A 20,457-nucleotide genomic window follows, 5' to 3' on the forward strand; every position below is an offset into this window, starting at 1 on the left:
CCTCAAACTTCTGGGTTCAAGCGATCCTCCTGCCTCAGCCTCCCGAGTAGCTGGGACTACAGCATGTGCCACCATGCCCGGGTAACTTTTCTATTAAATATTTTTTTGTAGAAATGGGTCTCACTCTTGCTCAGGCTGGAGAGGAAAGACTTCTGAAAAACAGAGGATCAAGATAGAAGCTCCAATATCAAACTAGCACAGAAAGTGAAGACAGAGAAGATGGAAGGAAAGAAATCATTTTAAAAACAAATTCAAAAAGCTACCTAAGAAGTGAAACACATAAGTCTTTACAATGAAGGGAACCCACTCAGTACTGATTTAAAAAGGCACTACCAAGCGTATCATCATAAATGTTAGCATACCAGCAATAGAGAGGACCTAATAGTCTTCTGAGAGCAAGTATGAGGGGCACATCAGTGACTAAGAAGCAGCATGGAATCACACTTCTCAGCAGCAGCACTAGAAGCTCTAAGGAAATGAAGCAATGCATTGAAAATTCTGAGAAAGAAACACTAATATTAAAGTATACTATACATTATTATTAATTATATACTTAGCCAAACTTTATCAATCATTTCTCAGAGTAGAATAAAGACATTTTCAGAAAGCTAAGAATTTGAAAACTGTATCTCTAATGCATTCCTTCTTAGGAAACTAAAGGAGGAAGACACGGAATCCAGATATAGGGAATCCGCAATCAGTAAAGCTCTAGACAGAAACTGAATCCAATCCAGAAATGATCACTAACAGAGGTATAGGGGAACCAATACAACATATTGAAATACTCAGAGGCTAGCAACGGCAGGAAGCCCTTACTCTCCCTGGAACTAAAAGATTAAGTGTTAATGGAATCTACAAACAGCAACAGCCATGGAAGAGGGGCTTCCCACAGAAGTTGTAGTTAGCCATTACTAAAAACACGGCCTAAAGCAGGGAAGAATTAGAAAAAAACATCCAATCTCCCTCTCCTCTCATTTGTCTTTTTCCTGAACCCAACTGGAAACCAGTAGTCAAGGCAGCTTGGCAGATGTATTCACTAGGGGTCACCCATGTAGTATACAGGGTAGGGCAGAAGAGGGTGGAGAACAGATTTGGAGGGGAACAAAGAAAAACCAGCCTGGGGTCTACAACACAACAACACAGTTGGAGGCAAAGTGGGGCTTTGGTGGGTGGAGGGCAAAAGAAAGCCCGGGATGACAAATGTTCACCTATGCTAAGGCAAGAAGTCGGAGAACTGACAGAGGAAAGTCTCAAGAAAGAAAGTTGAGAGAGGGAGTTGTCAAAAAAATTAAATGGAATTGATAGATTTGCTGATGAGTTTGAGTATTTGGAAAATACTGTTTCATAGGTAAATGTCAAATCTTTTACAACTATGAATAATTAGCAATAGGAACAAAAACAACTAAACTAATAAAAATATCACAAACATTTATTAAGTCCAAGAAAAGAAAAAGCAAAAAAAAAAAAAAAGCAAAAAATTCACATAAGAAAGAATATGTAATCATGAATACTAATTGACTTAACCATGAATAATATTTACATATTAATGTTCAAGATGGGATATAGATTCTATATTGGGAGAATGAGGTGAAAATGAAATGGGGTAAGGTTGACAGAAGAAAGTTAAATCCTCATTTACCATAACACCTACTTAGTAGATAACGTCTAAAATAGTAAATCAATAAATAGCAATATAAATAGTTATTGAACACATATGTAGGCAGATATTCTTGCTAAAAGAGGTGAAAGTAAAATTTTCCATTTGAATACAGAATGGTTGAATGGATAAAAAAAACATGGTCCAACTGTATGGATTAAAAAAATGATCCAACTACATGAAACTCTCCTTACCAGTAAAGATACATACAGACTAAAAGTAAAGGGGTGGAAAAAGATATTCCATCCAAATGGATACCAAAAGCTAGCAATAGTAGCTCTATTTATATCAGATAAAACAGACTTTAAGTCAAGGATAGTAAAAAAAAAAGAAAAGAAAAAGAAAAAGAAGGTCATTATATAATGATAAAGGGATCAATCCAGCAACAGGATAGGACTATTCTACATATATATCATCCAACATTGGAGCACACAGATTCATAAAGCAAATATTACTAGCTCTAAAGAGAGAGACAGATTGCAAAACAATAATAGTGGGGGACTTCAACACTCAACTTTCATTATTAGATAGATCATCTAAACAGAAAATCACAAAGAAACATTGCATTTAAACTGGACAGTAGACCAAATGTACGTAACAGACCTTTACAGAACATTCTATCCAGTTGCAGAATATACATTTTTTTTCACCAGCACATGGAACATTCTACAGGATAGATCATATGTTAGGCCAAAAAGCAAGTCTCAAAAAATTTTTAAAAATGGAAAGCATATCAATTATCTTCTTAGACAACAATGGAATACAACTAGAAATCAATACCAACCAGAACTCTGGAAAATATACAAATACATGGAAATTAAACAACGTGCTCCTTAATGACTCTTGGGTCAAGGAAAAAATTAAAATGGAAATCAAAAAGTTTCTTGAAGTTTATAATAATAAATGCCTACATCAAAACAGTAGAAAGATTACAAATTAACAATCTAACAGTGAACCTCAGGCAACTATTAATAGAAACACAAGAAAAAAACAAACTCAAAAATAGCAAAAGAAGGCAATGCACAGTGGCTCATGCCTGTAATCCTAGCACTCTGGGAGGCCAAGGCAGGAGACTCTCTTGAGTTCAGGAGTTTGAGAATCACCTGAGCCCTGAACAAGAGGGAGACTCCATCTCTACTAAAAGAGAAAAAATTAGCCAGTATGCTGGTGCGTGCCTGTAGTACCAGCTACTTGGGAGGCTGAGGTAGGAGGATCATTTGAGCCCAGGAGTTTCAGGTTGCTGTGAGCTAGGCTGATGCTACAGTACTCTAGCCTGGGTGACAGAGCAAGACTCCATCTCAAAAAAATTAAATCAATAAAAATTAGCAGAAGAAAAGAAATAATAAAGATCAGAGCAGAACTAAATGAAATAGTGACTAAAATAACAATACAAAGGATCGATGAAACAAAAAGTTAGTTCTCCAAAAAGATAAATAAGATTGATAAACCACTAGCTAGACTAACCAAGAAATGGAGAGAGAAGATCCAAATAAACAAAATCAGAAATGAAAAAGGAGATATTAAGCTGACATCACAGAAATACAAAAGATCATCAGAGACTATTATGAACAACTATACACTAACTGGAAAACCTAGAGGAAATGGATAAATTCCTGAAAACATACAACCTATCAAGACGAATCAGGAAGAAACAGAATACCTGAATAAACCAATAATGAGTAGTGAGATTGAATCAATCATAACAAAACTCCCAAAAAATAAAAGCCCTGGATCAGATGGATCCATGGCTGAATTCTACCAAACATTCAAAGAACTAATACCAATCCTCTTGAAACTATTCCAAATAATCAAAGAGGAGGAAACTCTACCTAACTCATTCTATAAGGCCAGCATCACCCTGATACTAAAACCAGACAAGGACACACACACAAAAATAAGATAACCAAAGGTCAATACCCCTGGTGAACACAGACACAAAAATCCTCAACAAAATATTAGCAAACCGAATCCAATAGCACATCAAAAAGATAATACATCATGATCAAGTGAGATTTATACCAGGGATGCAACGATGATTCAACATACGCAAATCAATAAACATAATACATCACATCAACAGAACAAAGAACAAAAACCATATGATCATGTCAATAGATTCAGAAAAAGCATTTGATACAATTCAACATCCCTTCATGATAAAAACTCTCAACGAACTAGGCATAGAAGAAACATACCTCAAAATAATAAAGGCCATGTATCTGTGGTCCCCAACATTTTTGGCACCAGCACTGGTTTCATATGAGATTTTTCCACACAGAGCAGTGGCAGGGGTGTGTGTGGAGCTCAGCTCAGGTGGTGATGCAAACAACATGGATGGAACTGAGGTCATTATCTTAAGTGAAATAACCCAGGCACAAAAAGATAAATATCATATGTTCTCACTTATATGTGGGAGCTGTAATATTAGATCACATGGAGGTAGAGAATGGAAAGATAGATAACAGACACTGCGAAGGAGGCAGGAAATCACTATTTTTCTATTGTTACTGATATAGCAGTATTAGTTACTGGTTGTACCTGGAATCACTTTAATTATTATACTTTTCTGATTGGGAAACTGAAGGTAAAGGTAGCTAAGGGATTTGTCAACTAAAGTCACACAGCTAAGAAAAGGCAGAGAAAATCTAACTTAGGTTTTCGCTGTGTTTTCTAGTCCAACATTGCCTCTCCTTTACACAGGAAAAGACTGCTAGTTATATATGGTAAAATTTGTCAGAATCAAAATGGAATCATATGTTAAAAACCCTGACAAATAGAGCCTCAGAAGGCCATAAAGGGAGTGTTATCATGCATGAATGCCTGATAATAAAAACTATCACAAAGGCTCTGCAAAAATCACAACCTGGCACAAAGGCCACTGCAATCTTACACAAAAAAATACTTCTGTGAGGACATCTGCCCAGCAACTGCCTGTCCAATTTTTGATTGGCACCACCCTGGTTATTGATCCTTGTAGACAAAGATAATTATCTCAAATCAATTATATAATCCTCCTCATTTTTCCTTTATAAAGCTTTGTCTTTCTTTACTTCCTTAAATACACGAATAATTTCCTATGGCACATGTATTCCCGTTGTAATGCCTATTCTTGAATAAATATAATTTTCTCTTAGAGAGTCCCCCTCTCATTTTGTTATTTAGGTTGACAATGTCCAGAGAGATGATTTCTACATGAATACATACACAACGTAAAACATGAAATGTACTAGTGTACATCCAATGTTCTCTAACCCTTGAGCATCAATTTATATATTTCTAAATTAAAATACACACACACACACACACACACACACACACACGCATACAAGATTAGAATATTCCAGGCCAAAAATTATCTCTAATTCTCAAGACATAGATGTTATGCTAATTTCCCTAAAACCAAATACAACAGCTTCCATTTCTTTTACATATCCCATAACACCCTTGGATACTGTACCCCAAGAGAAACACCATATATTTAGCTTGACTGATTGACATGCTAACAGCTAATAAGAAGACTATTCTCAACATCTGTGGACTTTTATACTTCTTAAAGAATTTCACACGTAACCATCTCTTGTTATTCTCACAAACCGGTGAGGCAACTGAGTACATCAAGGGTTATAATAATGTCATACAACTTAGTCTCTGTGATAGACTATTTAAAAACCATCCCCAAACCAGTTTTGGGGTAGCTGATTATTTTTCCAACATTGATAAAAATAGGGGAAATATTTAGTAATGAAGAGTACATAAAATGCCTCATTTTATATATTATCACTCAGCTAATTTATCAATAATAAGTGACCAAACATATCCACCGGAAACACACATATACCCTTTCTCTCACAAACATACACACTGATAAACAACAATGGGGTGTAAAAACCATAACAACACTAGACTTTTGATAGAAAAATAGAACTGCTTCTTTTCAGCATCCCAAAGCCATCACTAAATTTAGCACTTGGGTAGCCACTCTATAATGCCATAATAATCTCATATTAGGGAGTTGTGCTTATGGAGATAATTCATGATTAGGCAATGTAACATAAATTTTTTGCAAGGACTTTGAGTTTGTAGTCAGCAGTCCTTAGGTGTAAATTAAACATTCAAATGTATTAAGTCTCTTCTAACTACTAGTATTTAACAAATTATTGCTCAAGTGCATCATGAGAAAGGTGACCACATGTCACTGTTATATCTCTCTTGTATACGTATTATCCTGGCAGAATTATTATTAACTCTCAAAGGTGTCCTGATACGATGATAAACTATATGGTCATCCTAATTTTAAAGGACTTCAGTAGTGGGAGTGGGCTGCCACCATGAGCTCAGCTTTCAATAGCCTGGATGCCTTCCTGACTGTCCCTGGTTCTTTTGTTATGTTCCATTGCACTGTCAGTGACTACACCATGTCCCTTGGATCATGCATTATTTGAGCAACTCTCAATAGCTCTTAAAGAGTTGTTACATTTAACAGTAACTAATTCATATCCTCCTTGGTCTTATGACTTGATTAATTAGAAAATGTCCAAATAGTACTGACAGATAAATGACTTGATGTAGCTCATAAACTCAAATTCTCATTTTTATTACCATTCCTTTTAAATGGACTCATCCATTTTAGCAGAAGTGGTAAATGAGTAATGACTAGAAATTGGAAAAATATATGTCAGCATAGAAACTAGTCCCATGAAAATGTATTCAACCCAGTGATTCATGTCTTAGTTAATTTTTTAAAAACTCCTCCTTGAACAAAACTATATAGTAGAATCTGTTAGAATACTGATGTCAGAAGAGGCTATCCACAGGCTGTTGGCTAACAGTAAAAGCCACCCACTATATATGAACTATGCAAAGGACGTAAGACTCACAGTATAACCTAAATTATAAAATAGGAATTTTATTATATTTGTACTTTTGAGTCACTTTGGTAGTAAAATAAAGACCAGTGTCTTATAAATCATGTTAAGAGATTATGTAACATGTTGTAAAGAGAAAGGGCTTTGAGTGGGTTATCCTTGAGTTTGAATGTTGGCTCTATTCAGTAACTGTATGACCTTAACTATAATACTATTTATACTCTCTGGGTTTTTGTTTCTTTCACGGTGTCAAGGTTCCATAGGCAAGTAACTAAAATGCATTAACAGGGCTTAGAATATAGTTTGTGTTCCATAAAAGTACCTATTATTGTTACTATCATTATTCAAGTCTCAGATTAAACCGTAGGACCTCATATAGAATAACTTTATTTTCAGGGTAGGGGCTGTAGTAGGTTTCATTTATGATTCTGTCTCTTAAAACACTAGTAAATAAACCTGAATTCTAGGAAACCTTATTTTATTACATAAATTTCCTTGGTTCAAGAGAGAACATTAAAGATGATGGCAGAACTTTACATATTGTCAATATATATGGAGATTAAGCTTATTTAATAAAAGCAATGCTAAATGGCCTTATAATACTTAATAAACAGGCAATTTCTCTTCTAATATATGCAAAATCAACTTTGATGCAGACATTTTTCCATACATCAAAACTGGTATGGAAATTTTTTTCTAACCACCCAGCTGCTATAATGTTAACTAAATTAATTTTAATCTTAAATCAGAGATGTAATAGAGAAACGGATGATTTAATATGCAATCTCATTACATTTGACAGGCTTATTTATAAACGATTTGCCCCACATTTTGACAAGCATAGTTAATATGTTAATTAGCTTTTAAAAAGATGATGAAAGAAAGAGACTGACATACTATCATTCTTCATATACTGTGTTGGGGAGCACTGTAGTTGATACCTTAGCATAGTGCTACTATATATTAATATTTTGGCCCTCCAAAAGCACTGTGATCTTGATGAAATAATCCTTTATTAGCTACAGATAAGTCAGTCACCCTGTATTAAAAATTAATCCCAAGTGACCTTCTGCTTTTCTACTTAAAAAACAAACGCAGCCCTAAACATATTTATGAGAGTCTATAAAGGAATATAAAGCTTATTTCAAGCAATGACCTCAACAGCTAGAGCAGAGCTCCCTGGCAAGGGAAGAACAACACAGATAAGCCGCTTTTTACAGGTGCACTTCTCTCAATGTGGTTTTTAGAACTTGGTAAGCTTTTTTCATTTAGAAGCTTAGCAGTGATTTTCTATGCCTTGACTTAAAAAGAGTTTTAAAATCCAAAAATTAAGAGAAGTTATACAGAGGCAATTTTCAATTTGAGTCCTCCGCTTAATACCTCCTTTATGGGGGGAGACAAAGGTATCAAAAACTGTCTGTCTTGATGAGTTCTCAAATAGTGCAGTGTATTCACTCACTGTCACGGTGCCGGAGACCTGGAGGAGTAAATCATAACACGGCCAGCTCTGATTTCCATCACGTGCTGACATTGTTAATGCAAATGTGTCTTCATTAATATTTTTATTGCCTGTGGCTATTTAAACAGAAAACTGGAAAATGTAACACTGTGTAGGGATCGTTAGTTTTTAGTTACTACTCTATTGCCCCAAGATGGTAAATGAACTGTAAAAATAGCCTGAAACTACTGCCACCTGCCTCCCTGCTATTGTCCATGGGTTAATATTTGCATTTCTCTTTGGTGCAGCTGAGCCATGACTCAATTACAGTCCCATTTCTAGGTCTCTGAATACCCAGCATCGATGTCATTGATTATACAGAAATCAGTGCCTGTGAACTTCTCTCTAACTGGAAAAGCACATACATTTTACCTGACTTATAGGATAATAACAAAATAGCTTTTAGAAAATGACTTGGAATGAAATCAGATTCAGAATGACAGGCATAGCATAGACATAACTTCGATTTTAGGACTTAGAAGTGAAGAGCCCGTAAGCATGGGAAGCTGCTCAGACATAACACATTTGCAATTTGTTTTTGGCAATGAATAATCTTGGCATGTAGACAAAAGGGCATTTGGGGTCTACTATTTTCTATCAGTTTTCCTCCCTTCCACTTAAATAACAGTCTTCTTATGCTTCCATTATGTCTCTGTTCAAAGCAAATTGGCAGCAAGTGCTGAAGCCGTCTTCCTTGAGAGAATGAGCACACACACGCACACGCACACACATGCACACACAGGGAGGGAAAGAGGCACAGACTAGAAATCAAATATTGTGCTACACCTTAGAAACAGACATGTTAGCAAGTCTCAGTCCATATGGTTCTTTGAACAGTATTTGAAAGAGCACTTTTAAAGGTCTGGGAAAAATTAGCCACTAGTATATAAAAAACAGCTTCTCCTGATTCTCAGGGTACAGCCTTAACTGAACTGAACTGCCAGGCAACTAAGACAAAACTGGCTCCAAGCCACAAATGTTTTCAAACTATGGTTTATTAGCAGAGTCCTTAACTGACCTCATTGAAAGACAACCTAGAATTTCCATACTCAAAGAGCAGAGAAAAATATTCCCTAACTCAAGAATATTAAGTAATGATTATTTGCATAGCCAACTCTCAATTACAAGGCAGGAAGTAGGAAAGGAGTGAGAAAGTCAGTAACTGACATCCTGATGCATTCCTCGGCCTTTATCTTCAACCTTTTCCTCCATTACAACTAATTCTTCAAACACCTATTTTGTCCAAGCTCCTGCTTAGCCTTGGGGAAAAAAAATCTAACTGTATAAACAACCATCTCTCCCCCCAAAAAAAAGAAAAAGAAAAGAAAAAAGCTAGGAAGTGTGATTTAAAAAATGGATTAGCTCAGCCACTCAATGATAGATGAACATCTTTATTCTCTCAGTGTTTAGAATATCATTAAAATGGTATTAGATTTATTATAAGGTACTACAAAATTTATGAGAACAGATCTTATGCTGTCTGATAATCTAGATTCTTCTGTAGCTCTAATGAAAGCTACAGATATACACCCCATAAAAATAAATATATTGTCCTATACACAGAACATATATTTTCAGTGGCTTTACAAATTCTAAAATCCTATTCCTAGGGGGGTTGCTGGAACCTAAATTAAGAAAGTCTACACTGTGTCCTTCATTGTAAAAAATTTTGTTGTTTTCTCACCGTATAGTTTTTGGATCAAAAACATCAGGGAAGAAGCCAGGCCTTATCACAGCCTAATTTACAAAAAGCCAAGATTACTGGGGGTAGAACAGTGACTTAAGTACACCAATAGTAAGATAACCAACACATGATGAAGTTGTACTGAGGTCATAAATATTGTATGAACAAGTAGCTGAATTCTATATATGAGGTCATAATCATTTAGAGGAGATGATTCCTGTTAGAAAATAGTCATGTGCTATGTGAATTGCTTTACTTCAAACACAATTGTGAATCTAAAAAAGAGATTTTTCTATTAATAAAAGACACGTTCAACAGTCACTAAAATAAGATTCACTTATTTGATTATTTGATTTAGATCACACAACTCATCATAGTTTACCATTAATAATAATTATGCATTACATCTTGCCGGTCATTGAACTTCATAAAATAGATTTTTAAGCTTTGCTAAACCATTGTGTGACACTAAGACTCTACTGAAACTAAATTTATAATATTTTTAAAAAGTAGTCATTTTATTTCATTTTGGATAATTGGTATCAATAGTTTTCAGGGATACCGTGAGGCAATTGAGTGCCCAACAGTTACACCAAATTTTTCAATCACGTATCTGAGCTTTGCCGTGAATTTAAACATGCTCCCTGCTACTGCCAACTCTACTGCTATCTGGAGATACATACTTCCTTGTTATAAAATAAAGCCACAAATTAAGAACCTTAGGGAGAAAAATCATAGTACTGACAGTTAGATAAATGTCTCTGCCCCTGTCCATCAAGAACCATTACTGGACACCATCTGCAGGGAACACTCTGATTAGGGAACATTCCCAATCATGTTTTCAAAAATCCAGCGGTATTGCCACACACAGGCAAACACGCTGCACCATTAATCTTCATTCAAACTGTTAGGATATTTGTCTAGGCTTGACCCAGACCAAGCACTACAGATAGATTAGCTAGAATAAAGCTTCCATTTCTCACCACATGTCAAGGCAGGTGGAGTATTCTGTTGAGCCTAGGAGGACATCTGGAGGTCTGTACCACAAGGTAACCACTTCGTTGGAGTATGTGTGGCTAGGGACGGATTTTGCTCTTGCAAGACCTGTGGGTTACACGAAACATAAAGAAGTTTAACGGGCATTAATAGGACAAGGGAATTTGAATTTGAAAGTTCACAATTTAAAAAGGTCAAACGTGGTACTGTAATACACAATCACAAATGCAGTAACAAGGTTAATAGAAAGGTTGGGGGAAGCATATTGTGGTCTCTCTGTTTTGAATACATGCCAATAACCATTAAATCATTTATTTTTCCTAATAAAGCACTAGTATCATGAGTCTATGAAAATGTCAGCAGAGTAAACAAATGATTCATAAACTATTAGATACAAAACATGGAAACTTAGAAATCTCTTGGATTTTCCAAAGTATGTTTCAAGAAACTCTAGTTTTGAGAGTTGTAATTTTATGTGTTATGAAAAAGGGTTTCTTGGTCAAATAACTTTGAGAAAAAATGGATTTAGAATGTTAACCAGTCTCCAAATTGTAAGATTTCTTGGTGCCCTTAAGTTTTCTCATGTGCATTATGAATGTGCAAGACGAGCGTATGACACTTTTCTCAAAGGGTTTCTCAAAACTTCTGATTTCAGTGTTCTGTCAAACACTCATTAGGAAATGCTCATTGGAGAAGCTCATTTGAAAACCATCTATCTAAATAATTATAAAGGAATAGTCAAATAAATCTGGTAATCCAGATGATGAAATAGTATATAATAAGTTAAAATCTCTTCTAAGAATTTTTAAAAACTGAGAAAATGGTCACAATAATATGTTAAGTGAAAAGTATATGCAGTTTGACCTCATTACTATAAATACACATGCACAGAAAAAAGACTGGCAGAAAATATACTTGAATATGGCCATGATTACCCAATTTTTTTCGTTTAGTACATTTTTCTGATTTTTTCCAAGTTTTGTGCAATAAATATATCATCTTTTAAGAAAAATCACAAAAATTTATAGATGTCATTTTCTTTTTTTCTTTTTTTTTTTTTTTTTTGAGACAGAGTCTCACTCTGTTGCCCAGGCTAGAGTGAGTGCCGTGGCGTCAGCCTAGCTCACAGCAACCTCAAACTCCTGGGCTCAGGCGATCCTCCTGCCTCAGCCTCCCGAGTAGCTGGGACTACAGGCATGCGCCACCATGCCCGGCTAATTTTTTCTGTATAGATTTTTAGTTGTCCATATAATTTCTTTCTATTTTTAGTAGAGATGGGGTCTCGCTCTTGCTCAGGCTGGTCTCGAACTCCTGAGCTCAAACGATCCGCCCACCTCGGCCTCCCAGAGTGCTAGGATTACAGGCGTGAGCCACCGCGCCCGGCCTAGATGTCATTTTCTTAAAAGAAAAAGAACCCTCTATGTGATAGCTTTCTATCTGGCTATGTTCATTAGTGACAAGTGTAAAGTGTTATTTACCACTTTGATGCTTAAAGTGCATAAAACATTTTTACAGTGAAACTACCATAACGTAATCATTTTAATGTTCTGATTATTTAAAATTTTTTATGTAGTACTTAGAAGGATAACTTTTTCTTGTTTAGTAACACAGCATTTCATTTTCTGTACTGTATGTAAGTTTTAAAATTAATAGGACAGTTGATCAGACAAAAAATTTCTAATTCAGTTACGGTAACAGTCACTCAATTTTTTTCTACAATGCAGTTTTTATAATGCAATGGTATATTATAAATTGGTTGACATTTGTAAATTCTCCATATTAAAATTTACAGATAATACACACACAAACATACTAACATACACATTCATAGTCCCCAATTTTTCTGCATGTGAATGGAGTAACTATTTTTGATAACAGATTTCCATAATAGCCTCTTCTTTTCTCTGCAAGGTTTATCCTACCTCAGTTCAGGCAAAACTGAACAACAGATAGGACAATCAGGATGACAGTGTGCCCAGAATTTGGTAATCCCATCAAAAGATTTGGTTCCTCAGATGACGATGCTTCCATACAGAGACCAAAGAGCTAATCGTTAAGTCCTGAAATGGGTTCTGACTCCTTCCATATGCTGTTGTCAAGTCAAGTGGGATGATAAAAACATTCAGGCTTGATTCTCTTGGTTTTCCCCAGGCCCTATTGTCAGAACGCTAGGCCAGGGAGATGGGAGAATGAAAAAATCTGAGATTTTCTCTGACAGCTCAGACCTGGCTAGTTAAAAAAAAATTGTGATATCCCCAGTTGTAAAGGAAGAACAAGACCTTGAAATAACCTAGAAACAGTATAAATTAAAATAACTATACATAACGTCAGCTTAATTCTATTCACTCTGAATATAAGGTTGTTAAACTGGTTAAATATTTGTGGAAGATATAAGTAGAAAAAGCTCTTTACCTACATTATTCTTTCTACATGTTTAAGGGCAAAGACTGCCCCAACTTCATTCAGATGGTCCATTTAACTTCCCAAAACCACAGTGAAAATAGGTTTTCAATATCTAACTTTTCAAAGCCTTAAGACTGACTTTCTTAAAATCATTTGCATATAAATGTGTCATACAGAATGAAGAATGTTATTTTATTAATATACATTCTTCTTAATGTATCTTAAAAATGTGATAACATTATTCTGCAGCACTTGGTTCATCATACTTTAATACAGTTAATCAATTAAAACAGTTTCTTCTGGGAAGTGTCCTGTATATTGATGAACAAAAGGTTTTCACTCTAAAAATGTTTCTGTTTGGTAAATAACATAAAGAAATCCCAAAACTTTTCAGGGAGGGAGCAAATTATTAAAACAAGGACTCAAAAAAAAAAAAATTGAAAAAAAAGAAAGAACTTGAAGCATAAATATATACCTACATTTTTTCCAAATATTTGTGATAAAGATATTGTCATGTGTTCATACGGTTCATGCATCCAAACATGCTTACTCATGCAAAATTTATTAAACTGCATCCTCCAGCTGAAGGAAAACTGTAGGACAGGATTAATTAGCACAGCATGTGTGAAAGCTTTCTTTCTCTGTTCCTTGTCAGTTGCTATGGTTACACCACACGAAGAGAGCTACACTACCTTTTAAAAAAGATGAAGTTCATGGGTTATTATCAAAACTTCTTACATTGAAGTTTAGTTTGAATTAAAAGTCAAAAAGCAAAGTGAAATGTTAACCAGACGAGTACACGTTATTTGCATGTTGCTGCTTTAGCTGAGTGCAAGTTCCTGTGGGCACCTAAAATGGCTTGCATAACAATTCAGTGTATCCAGCTCAAGGTGTTGTCATTTCTAAATAATGAAAGACTCTAGAGGAGAGGGGATAATCCTACTATTCAAGCCCTACTGGCAATGATTCAAAGTGGGGCTGGCCTTATACTAGCATAGCAGAATCTTGGATTTCCAGGAGTTAAGCTTCATAGCTAACCTCTAACCAATAAAAGAATTCCTTTTCATATCTCTAGAAGATGGCTATCCTATAGATAACATCTGCTGGCCACCCTGAGCCTGGCCCTATCCTCTGCCATGGACACAAAATAAATCACAGGACAGTGCTTCTGACACGTCCCTAAGCGGACCAGCCATTAAGCATCGAACAATGGAGACTCTTCAGGACTTACCTCAATAGCTCTCTCTGCTGCATTAGACTCTGCTGACTACTCTCCTTCTTTTAATTTTTGTCATTTTACTTCTCAGATATAGATTAGCTAACCAGGAATGACTTGGTTGTCTTCTGGGCCCTTCCCCTATTTAACCCTTAAATGCTGTTTTTTGTCTAGGACTATATGCTCAAACCAGTGCTTTCTCAAATATACACGCTCCATAGGTCACAGTGGCTTATGTCACGTTTTTAACTGTCATCCATAGGTGATTTCTCCCAAGAATTTATCTCTAGATCATACCTGTCTGTGGGCTTCAGACCTAGTTCTAGTCAATTCCCCACTAGATATATGCACTAGGACGTTCTACTGGCACTCGATATAACCCAAACCGAATTCATACAGGGAATACACACCATAAGAGTCCAGGAGCAAGTGCACTGTATTAGGGTTTAGGTTCCCAAAACAGCCAAAGTTCTTTTAGCTGTACATAGATGTAAATTAAATTTTGTGTTCCATGCATATCTAATTATTATTTCAAATTCCAACGTATCCTATTTTGTAGGTGGTAAAATTGGTTGGAGATTTGAGCAATCTCTCTAAGTCTAAGGAGAACATTGTTGAAGCTAGGATAAGGGGCCAGAAATGATAATTCCCTTTTCATTGCTTTGACTAAGAAATTGACAAGGAACTGGCAGATCTTCCTTCTCCTTAGGTTCTCATCACCACCTCTTGCTGGACTATTATACTAGCTTTAAGTCTATCCATGGCACAATATTATCAATTTCAAATTATTTTCTAGACAATAAATAATCTACACCTGTTGAAATTAATATTATTGAAAATTATAGCTTAATTGGAACATTCCTCAATGTGAACAACAACAAAATATTTAAATGCCCAATCTTTCCATAAAATCACTATGAAAAGTGGACACCCTCTAATTCCCTCCCTCTCATCTGCCATAATAGGAAGGGTGTCTTTTCCAAGAAATCCGGTATCTTGAGGACAGGTTATGGTTTTTTTTTTTAAAAAATACATTTAACATCATATGGTGCTGTTTAAAGTGGAAAATAGTTTCAAGATTACCATTATAGTATCCTTTTATTTCTTTTGAATATAACATCTTTATTTTGGTTTCTGTCCAGACTTCTACTTAAAATGGGAGCTGCTCTTTATAGGATACCAAAATCCCTTAAAAAATGTTTAGCATTTGCCAGTCTTTCTGCTGAATATAAGTAATTTTTGAACATAAATTCTAATAAAATGAAATTAAGTTCACAAAATATCAAAACACATTAAGGCAGTATTTTATTTTGCTCTGATTTTATTATTTTTGCATTTTTAAGCTCAATAAGTTATGCCAAACCTTACCTATCCTAAAGGGCACTGATTTTCTTACATCTTCATTTTTAAATACAGAAATGATAACATGTTAATATAGGCATTCCAAAAAAGAAAAAAACTCAAATAATTAACTTTCATATACAATATAGGAATTTTTTAATTTTATTTTTTTTTCTATTTTTGTACAGAAGATAAAAACAATATACTTTTCCCAAAAACTCAGCTTTAAGTGAAATTAAGAGATGTGGTAAGACCAATTAGTCAGAATTCTTTGGGTAAATGCCATATGAGAAACATGCTTTTGTTGTCAGAACATTAGTCTGCACACTAGAAGACTTGTGATATGGCAAAACTAAATGCCTGATAGTGGTTTTAGCACTACTTACTTAGTTGTGGATCCTTGCTTAAGTTGCTAAAGCTTTCTAGCCTTGGTTTCGCTATGTGTACAATGAGGGGCTGAGATCTGGAGTCAGCAAATGACAGCCTGATAGCTGGCCACCTATCCTTGCAGTTGAATTTTGTTGGAAAACAGCTACAACCATTCATTCGTATAGTGCCTATAGCTGCTTTTGCACTAAACAGCTGAGCTGAATAGTTGACAGAGACCATATGACCCATAAGGCTACAATATTTAGTATCTGGTCCTGTAAAAAAAAAGTTTGCTGACCTCTGGGGCCAGACTAAGTTAACTTTAAGGTTCATTCAAGTACTAATGCTCAGCGATCCTAAGAAGATACTAGTAAAAATCCTGTTCATTAAATGTATGAAGATCATATACGCTCACTTTCTTAAAAAGCCCTTTAAGTAAGTAATTCCACTTCAGTGATCCCATCCCATCACATGTGCATTAGCAGAGAATGCAAAATCATTTTCCATAGAGTACATGTGACTATATCATCACTTTCACAGTTCACTGGTTTACATTTCATTTTCTAGTTTCTGCTTCTCAGTTAATGAAATTCAAAGTTATTATTCCAGTGCTAGATGACAACACAATATAGAAAATGAATTTCATGACCCAACTAAATCGGCAATTTGGATGAATTTCCCTATCCTTGCTGATTTGTTGCCAATTTTAAAAAATTAAAGGTAAAACATACTAAATTCATCATGAGACTCTAAGTTTTAAATCAAGACATAATACTCAGAACTTTTAAGGCATTTGCTTGTAAATATTTATTAATATATACCCAAAATATGAGTATGTACCTATATCTATTAAAAAGAAAATATTTATTGAAATAATTACAACCATAATTAGGTCAAATAAGTAAGAGTAATTGTGATTTTATGCCACAGGTATGCTCTGCACTTGACAGGAAAGAAGAAAATCTATAAAGATGAAATCCATTATACATATAATATTTGAAATGACAACATATGCATATTAGTATATTAATTTCTTAAGCTTTTAAAAGAAGTAAAAAATTAGGATGAGTGTTTCTATGAGAGGCTTATGAGAAAAATCCTTCCAATTTCCTTCCTAAACCACCTAAATTTTTTTTCAAAAGCAGGAGGGAAGGGGCAATGTCATTAGTTGGTCTTATTACAGATAATACAAAACCATGAAAATCAGTAGATAGGCTAGTGTTTATAACACAGAGGAAAAACTGATGAGAATTTATCAAGCAGTTACAACCTGTTAGTTACTCTCAAAGTTCAAAATATATTGTATCACTTAATGGTTACAACAACCTAGAATGTAGTATGATTATTAATATCCCAAATTTACCAAACAGAAAAAGAACGCCCAGAGAAACTAATTTACCGCAGGTTACATAAATGGCCTTGCCAGGAGAACGCAGGTAGTGTAACCATCTCCCCAAGAAGACCGAAGACTGGGCACTTAGGAACATGCTGCCTGGCACATACGGGGCTCTAGTTGGGTGGTGGCCTAGACCTCACAGGTCCAAAGTCCAGAATGGTGACTGGTTAGCCTGGTGGGAGAGATGACAGGGATGGGGCTTGGGGAAGGGAGGCAGGGGAGAGAGGGGAAGTGAAGAGAAATCACAAGCTGGTTGCCCTGGAAGGAGGTTCCAAAAATATGAGCAAACTAGAGAGAATGACATTGCCCAGAGAGCCTCAGAACCATTAGACAAAAAGCCTATGAGGAAAAGAGTACGCTAATAAGAAAGAACTGAAGACAAACGCTCAGGAACCTTCCGATTAGGGTCTGGCTGCTGAAATGACAGCAGTTCTTACCTGCTTTGTTGGTTTATTTTGAAGGGGAAATGGCAGAAGGTAGTGACCCCAGAAATGGAGCTGTTAGCTAGAGGGCAGTGATGACTTGGAGAGGAACAGCTGGAAATGGAAATCGCTGAGGGGTGGGGGTGGGGCAGAAAAAGCCTATTTATCTCACAAGATCCTGAGGGCTCATTTTTTTCAGAAACCTCAAACCAGGGTGTGGTCAGAGCTAATCTTAAGGGGATGTAATAAATAACACTGAAAGAAAAAGCTCTTCTGAAATGTCCTGACTAAAGTGAATTTTTAAAACATTCCATGAGATGAAAATAGGCAATTACTTTCAAACTTGAACTAAGAGGTTTTTATGTTTTTACAACAGTGAGTGCCCTGAACCTGTGCAAATTAATGAGGCAATTCAAGGAAAAAAAGCTTTGGTTCATACTGAATTATTTAAATACTTTTAAATTTTATGGTTGCCACCCAATTTTTCTGAATTATTTTTCAGCTCTGGTTTTAGTATTTTCTTTTCTCTTGTCACACTGTTTGAGGAGAGGTCAAGTTATATTTTGGGGGTCTCAACATTGTACTCAATATAGGATTCCATACATGGTAATAAGAGGTAAATATCTATTAAAGAATGTGTACATGTTTACTTTATTTTGATGATTTTAAACATGTTTTGTGACACCTAGTAACAATCTTGGTTGTCCTGAAATTGGAGTGGGGCATTGCTAACATAGTAGATAAACGTCACCACCTCAAATCTCCAAAAGGAGGTACACACAGACCATTTTGGGAATATTTTCAAAAATACATTAATTCTAAGATGTATTATAAATACATACCACAATCACTACAGAGAAGACTCGTCACAGAGCTTTCATGCTGGAAAAGATCTAAGAGAGTCTGTATCTTTTATATAATCATTTCTTTTTTACACATAAAGGAAATTGAGAGCCAAAGTTCTACCCAGTCTGCCTCTGCTATTTTCTAATCCACTCCCTTCTTCCTGTCCCCACTGCCACTGCCACTTTAGGACTCAGACTTCTGAGTCTTGAACATTAGAAAGAGCTCCTAACTGCTCTCCTAGCTGCCAACTTTGGCCTTCCTATTCCATTTCCATGGTCTGATGAAAAGACAGTTATATGTAGTGTGTAAGTGCTCCTCTTTGGGGTCAGTTAGGACCACCACCTACAAGTTTTGTGATTTGGGGAAATGAATTAAGCTAGCTGGGTTTCAGTGGCTTCATCTGTAAAATGCACGTAGTATCTCTGCTGGACATTCTCCATTTGCCTCTCCTGATGTATTCTTGACTCTCACTCTGTTTTATGCTCCCCAGAGGCTGTCCTTAATGGCTGTATAATTGCAGAGTCCTTGTGCCCTGACCTCAAGTTGGGTTTGGCCAATGGGAAGCAAGCTGACCAAAGATCAGAGGGAAGGAAAAAAATGAGGTCATTATGTTGGAAATGGCAAGGAAACGGCAGTGGCTAAGTTCTCCCAGGAAGGGTACAGCTTTTGCTCAGGGGATTCCAGAATCAATTTCTCTCTTAACCCTGCACAGAGAGGAGTGGAATGTCTCCACACTCGTTAGCCTGAAGGGGTTTCACATCCGTAACCCTGCTAGAGTTTCATAAACAATCCCCTCAATCATCACATTTTAGTTGCCCTTGTAGTTTCCTTCTACACCTTGATACAAAAAAACCACTTGTAACTCATAGGATATTTGTGTGAATTAAATGAGGTAATCCATGGAAAATGCTTAATCATGCAATTGGCCTAAAGTAACACTCAATACTGGCTGTTACTGTCAACTAAAGCACCATCTGATCAGGCCACTCCTCTGCTAAAAAACTGGATCCCCTGAGCTTTATTCTCAAAGTCCAAAGTCCAAGAAATAAAAGCCCCTGCTATTACGTTAGCCTTGTTTCCTCCCATTCCTTCCTCTATACTAACCAACTGTAAGCAGCCAATAAAATTACCTGTAATTATTTCTTTTTATGTCAGTTACTTGGCACAAAATGGTCTTTATCCTGTCATGACTTACTCAGCAGATAAACTCTACATGTCCTTCAAAATTATATTCACACCAAGCCCTCCCCTCCGCAGTCCAGGTAATGAGCCTTCCTCTATCCTCTGATGCACTTCAGCACTGCACTTGCGCAGCCATTCACTTTCACATCAGCTCTCACCTGCCCTGCACAAGACCAGTTTACCTGAAAGGAGAACCACTGGCCTTTGCATCCCCACTTCCTGGCATGGTGTCTGGCCCACAGTGAGTCTGTTGTCGGACTGACATATATAGCAAGAACAGCCACCTAGTATGAACTTCTAAAACAGTGTTCCCTCGTCAGATGGCAATTATGTACTGTCCTGGCCGATGGGGTAGGAGAACTGTCTTAGTCTATCTGTTGCTATATAAGAATATCTGAGACTGGGTAATTTATAAAGAAAAGAGATTTATTTTGGCTGACGGTTCTGGAGCCTGGGAAGGCCAAGATCAGGCAGCTGCATCTGATTTGCTTCCGGTTAGGGCCTCATGCTGTGTAACAAAATGGTGGAGAGGCATGTACAAAAAGGAGCAAAACATGAGGCATCCTTGATTTATAATAACCC

At 36.1% G+C, this 20,457-nt stretch overlaps 1 protein-coding gene across 1 annotated transcript in view; it reads right to left on the minus strand.

The window, feature by feature from the left end:
- CDK14 (cyclin dependent kinase 14) overlaps nt 1-20,457 on the minus strand; it is a 521,120-nt gene that overhangs the window by 206,271 nt on the left and 294,392 nt on the right. Inside the window, exon 9 of the mRNA XM_069461904.1 lies at nt 10,688-10,808. Coding sequence (XP_069318005.1) covers nt 10,688-10,808 — 121 coding nt within the window. The remainder of the gene's footprint in view (nt 1-10,687; nt 10,809-20,457) is intronic.

This window comes from Eulemur rufifrons, chromosome 29, assembly GCF_041146395.1.
Source record: "Eulemur rufifrons isolate Redbay chromosome 29, OSU_ERuf_1, whole genome shotgun sequence".
Taxonomy (NCBI): domain Eukaryota; kingdom Metazoa; phylum Chordata; class Mammalia; order Primates; family Lemuridae; genus Eulemur; species Eulemur rufifrons.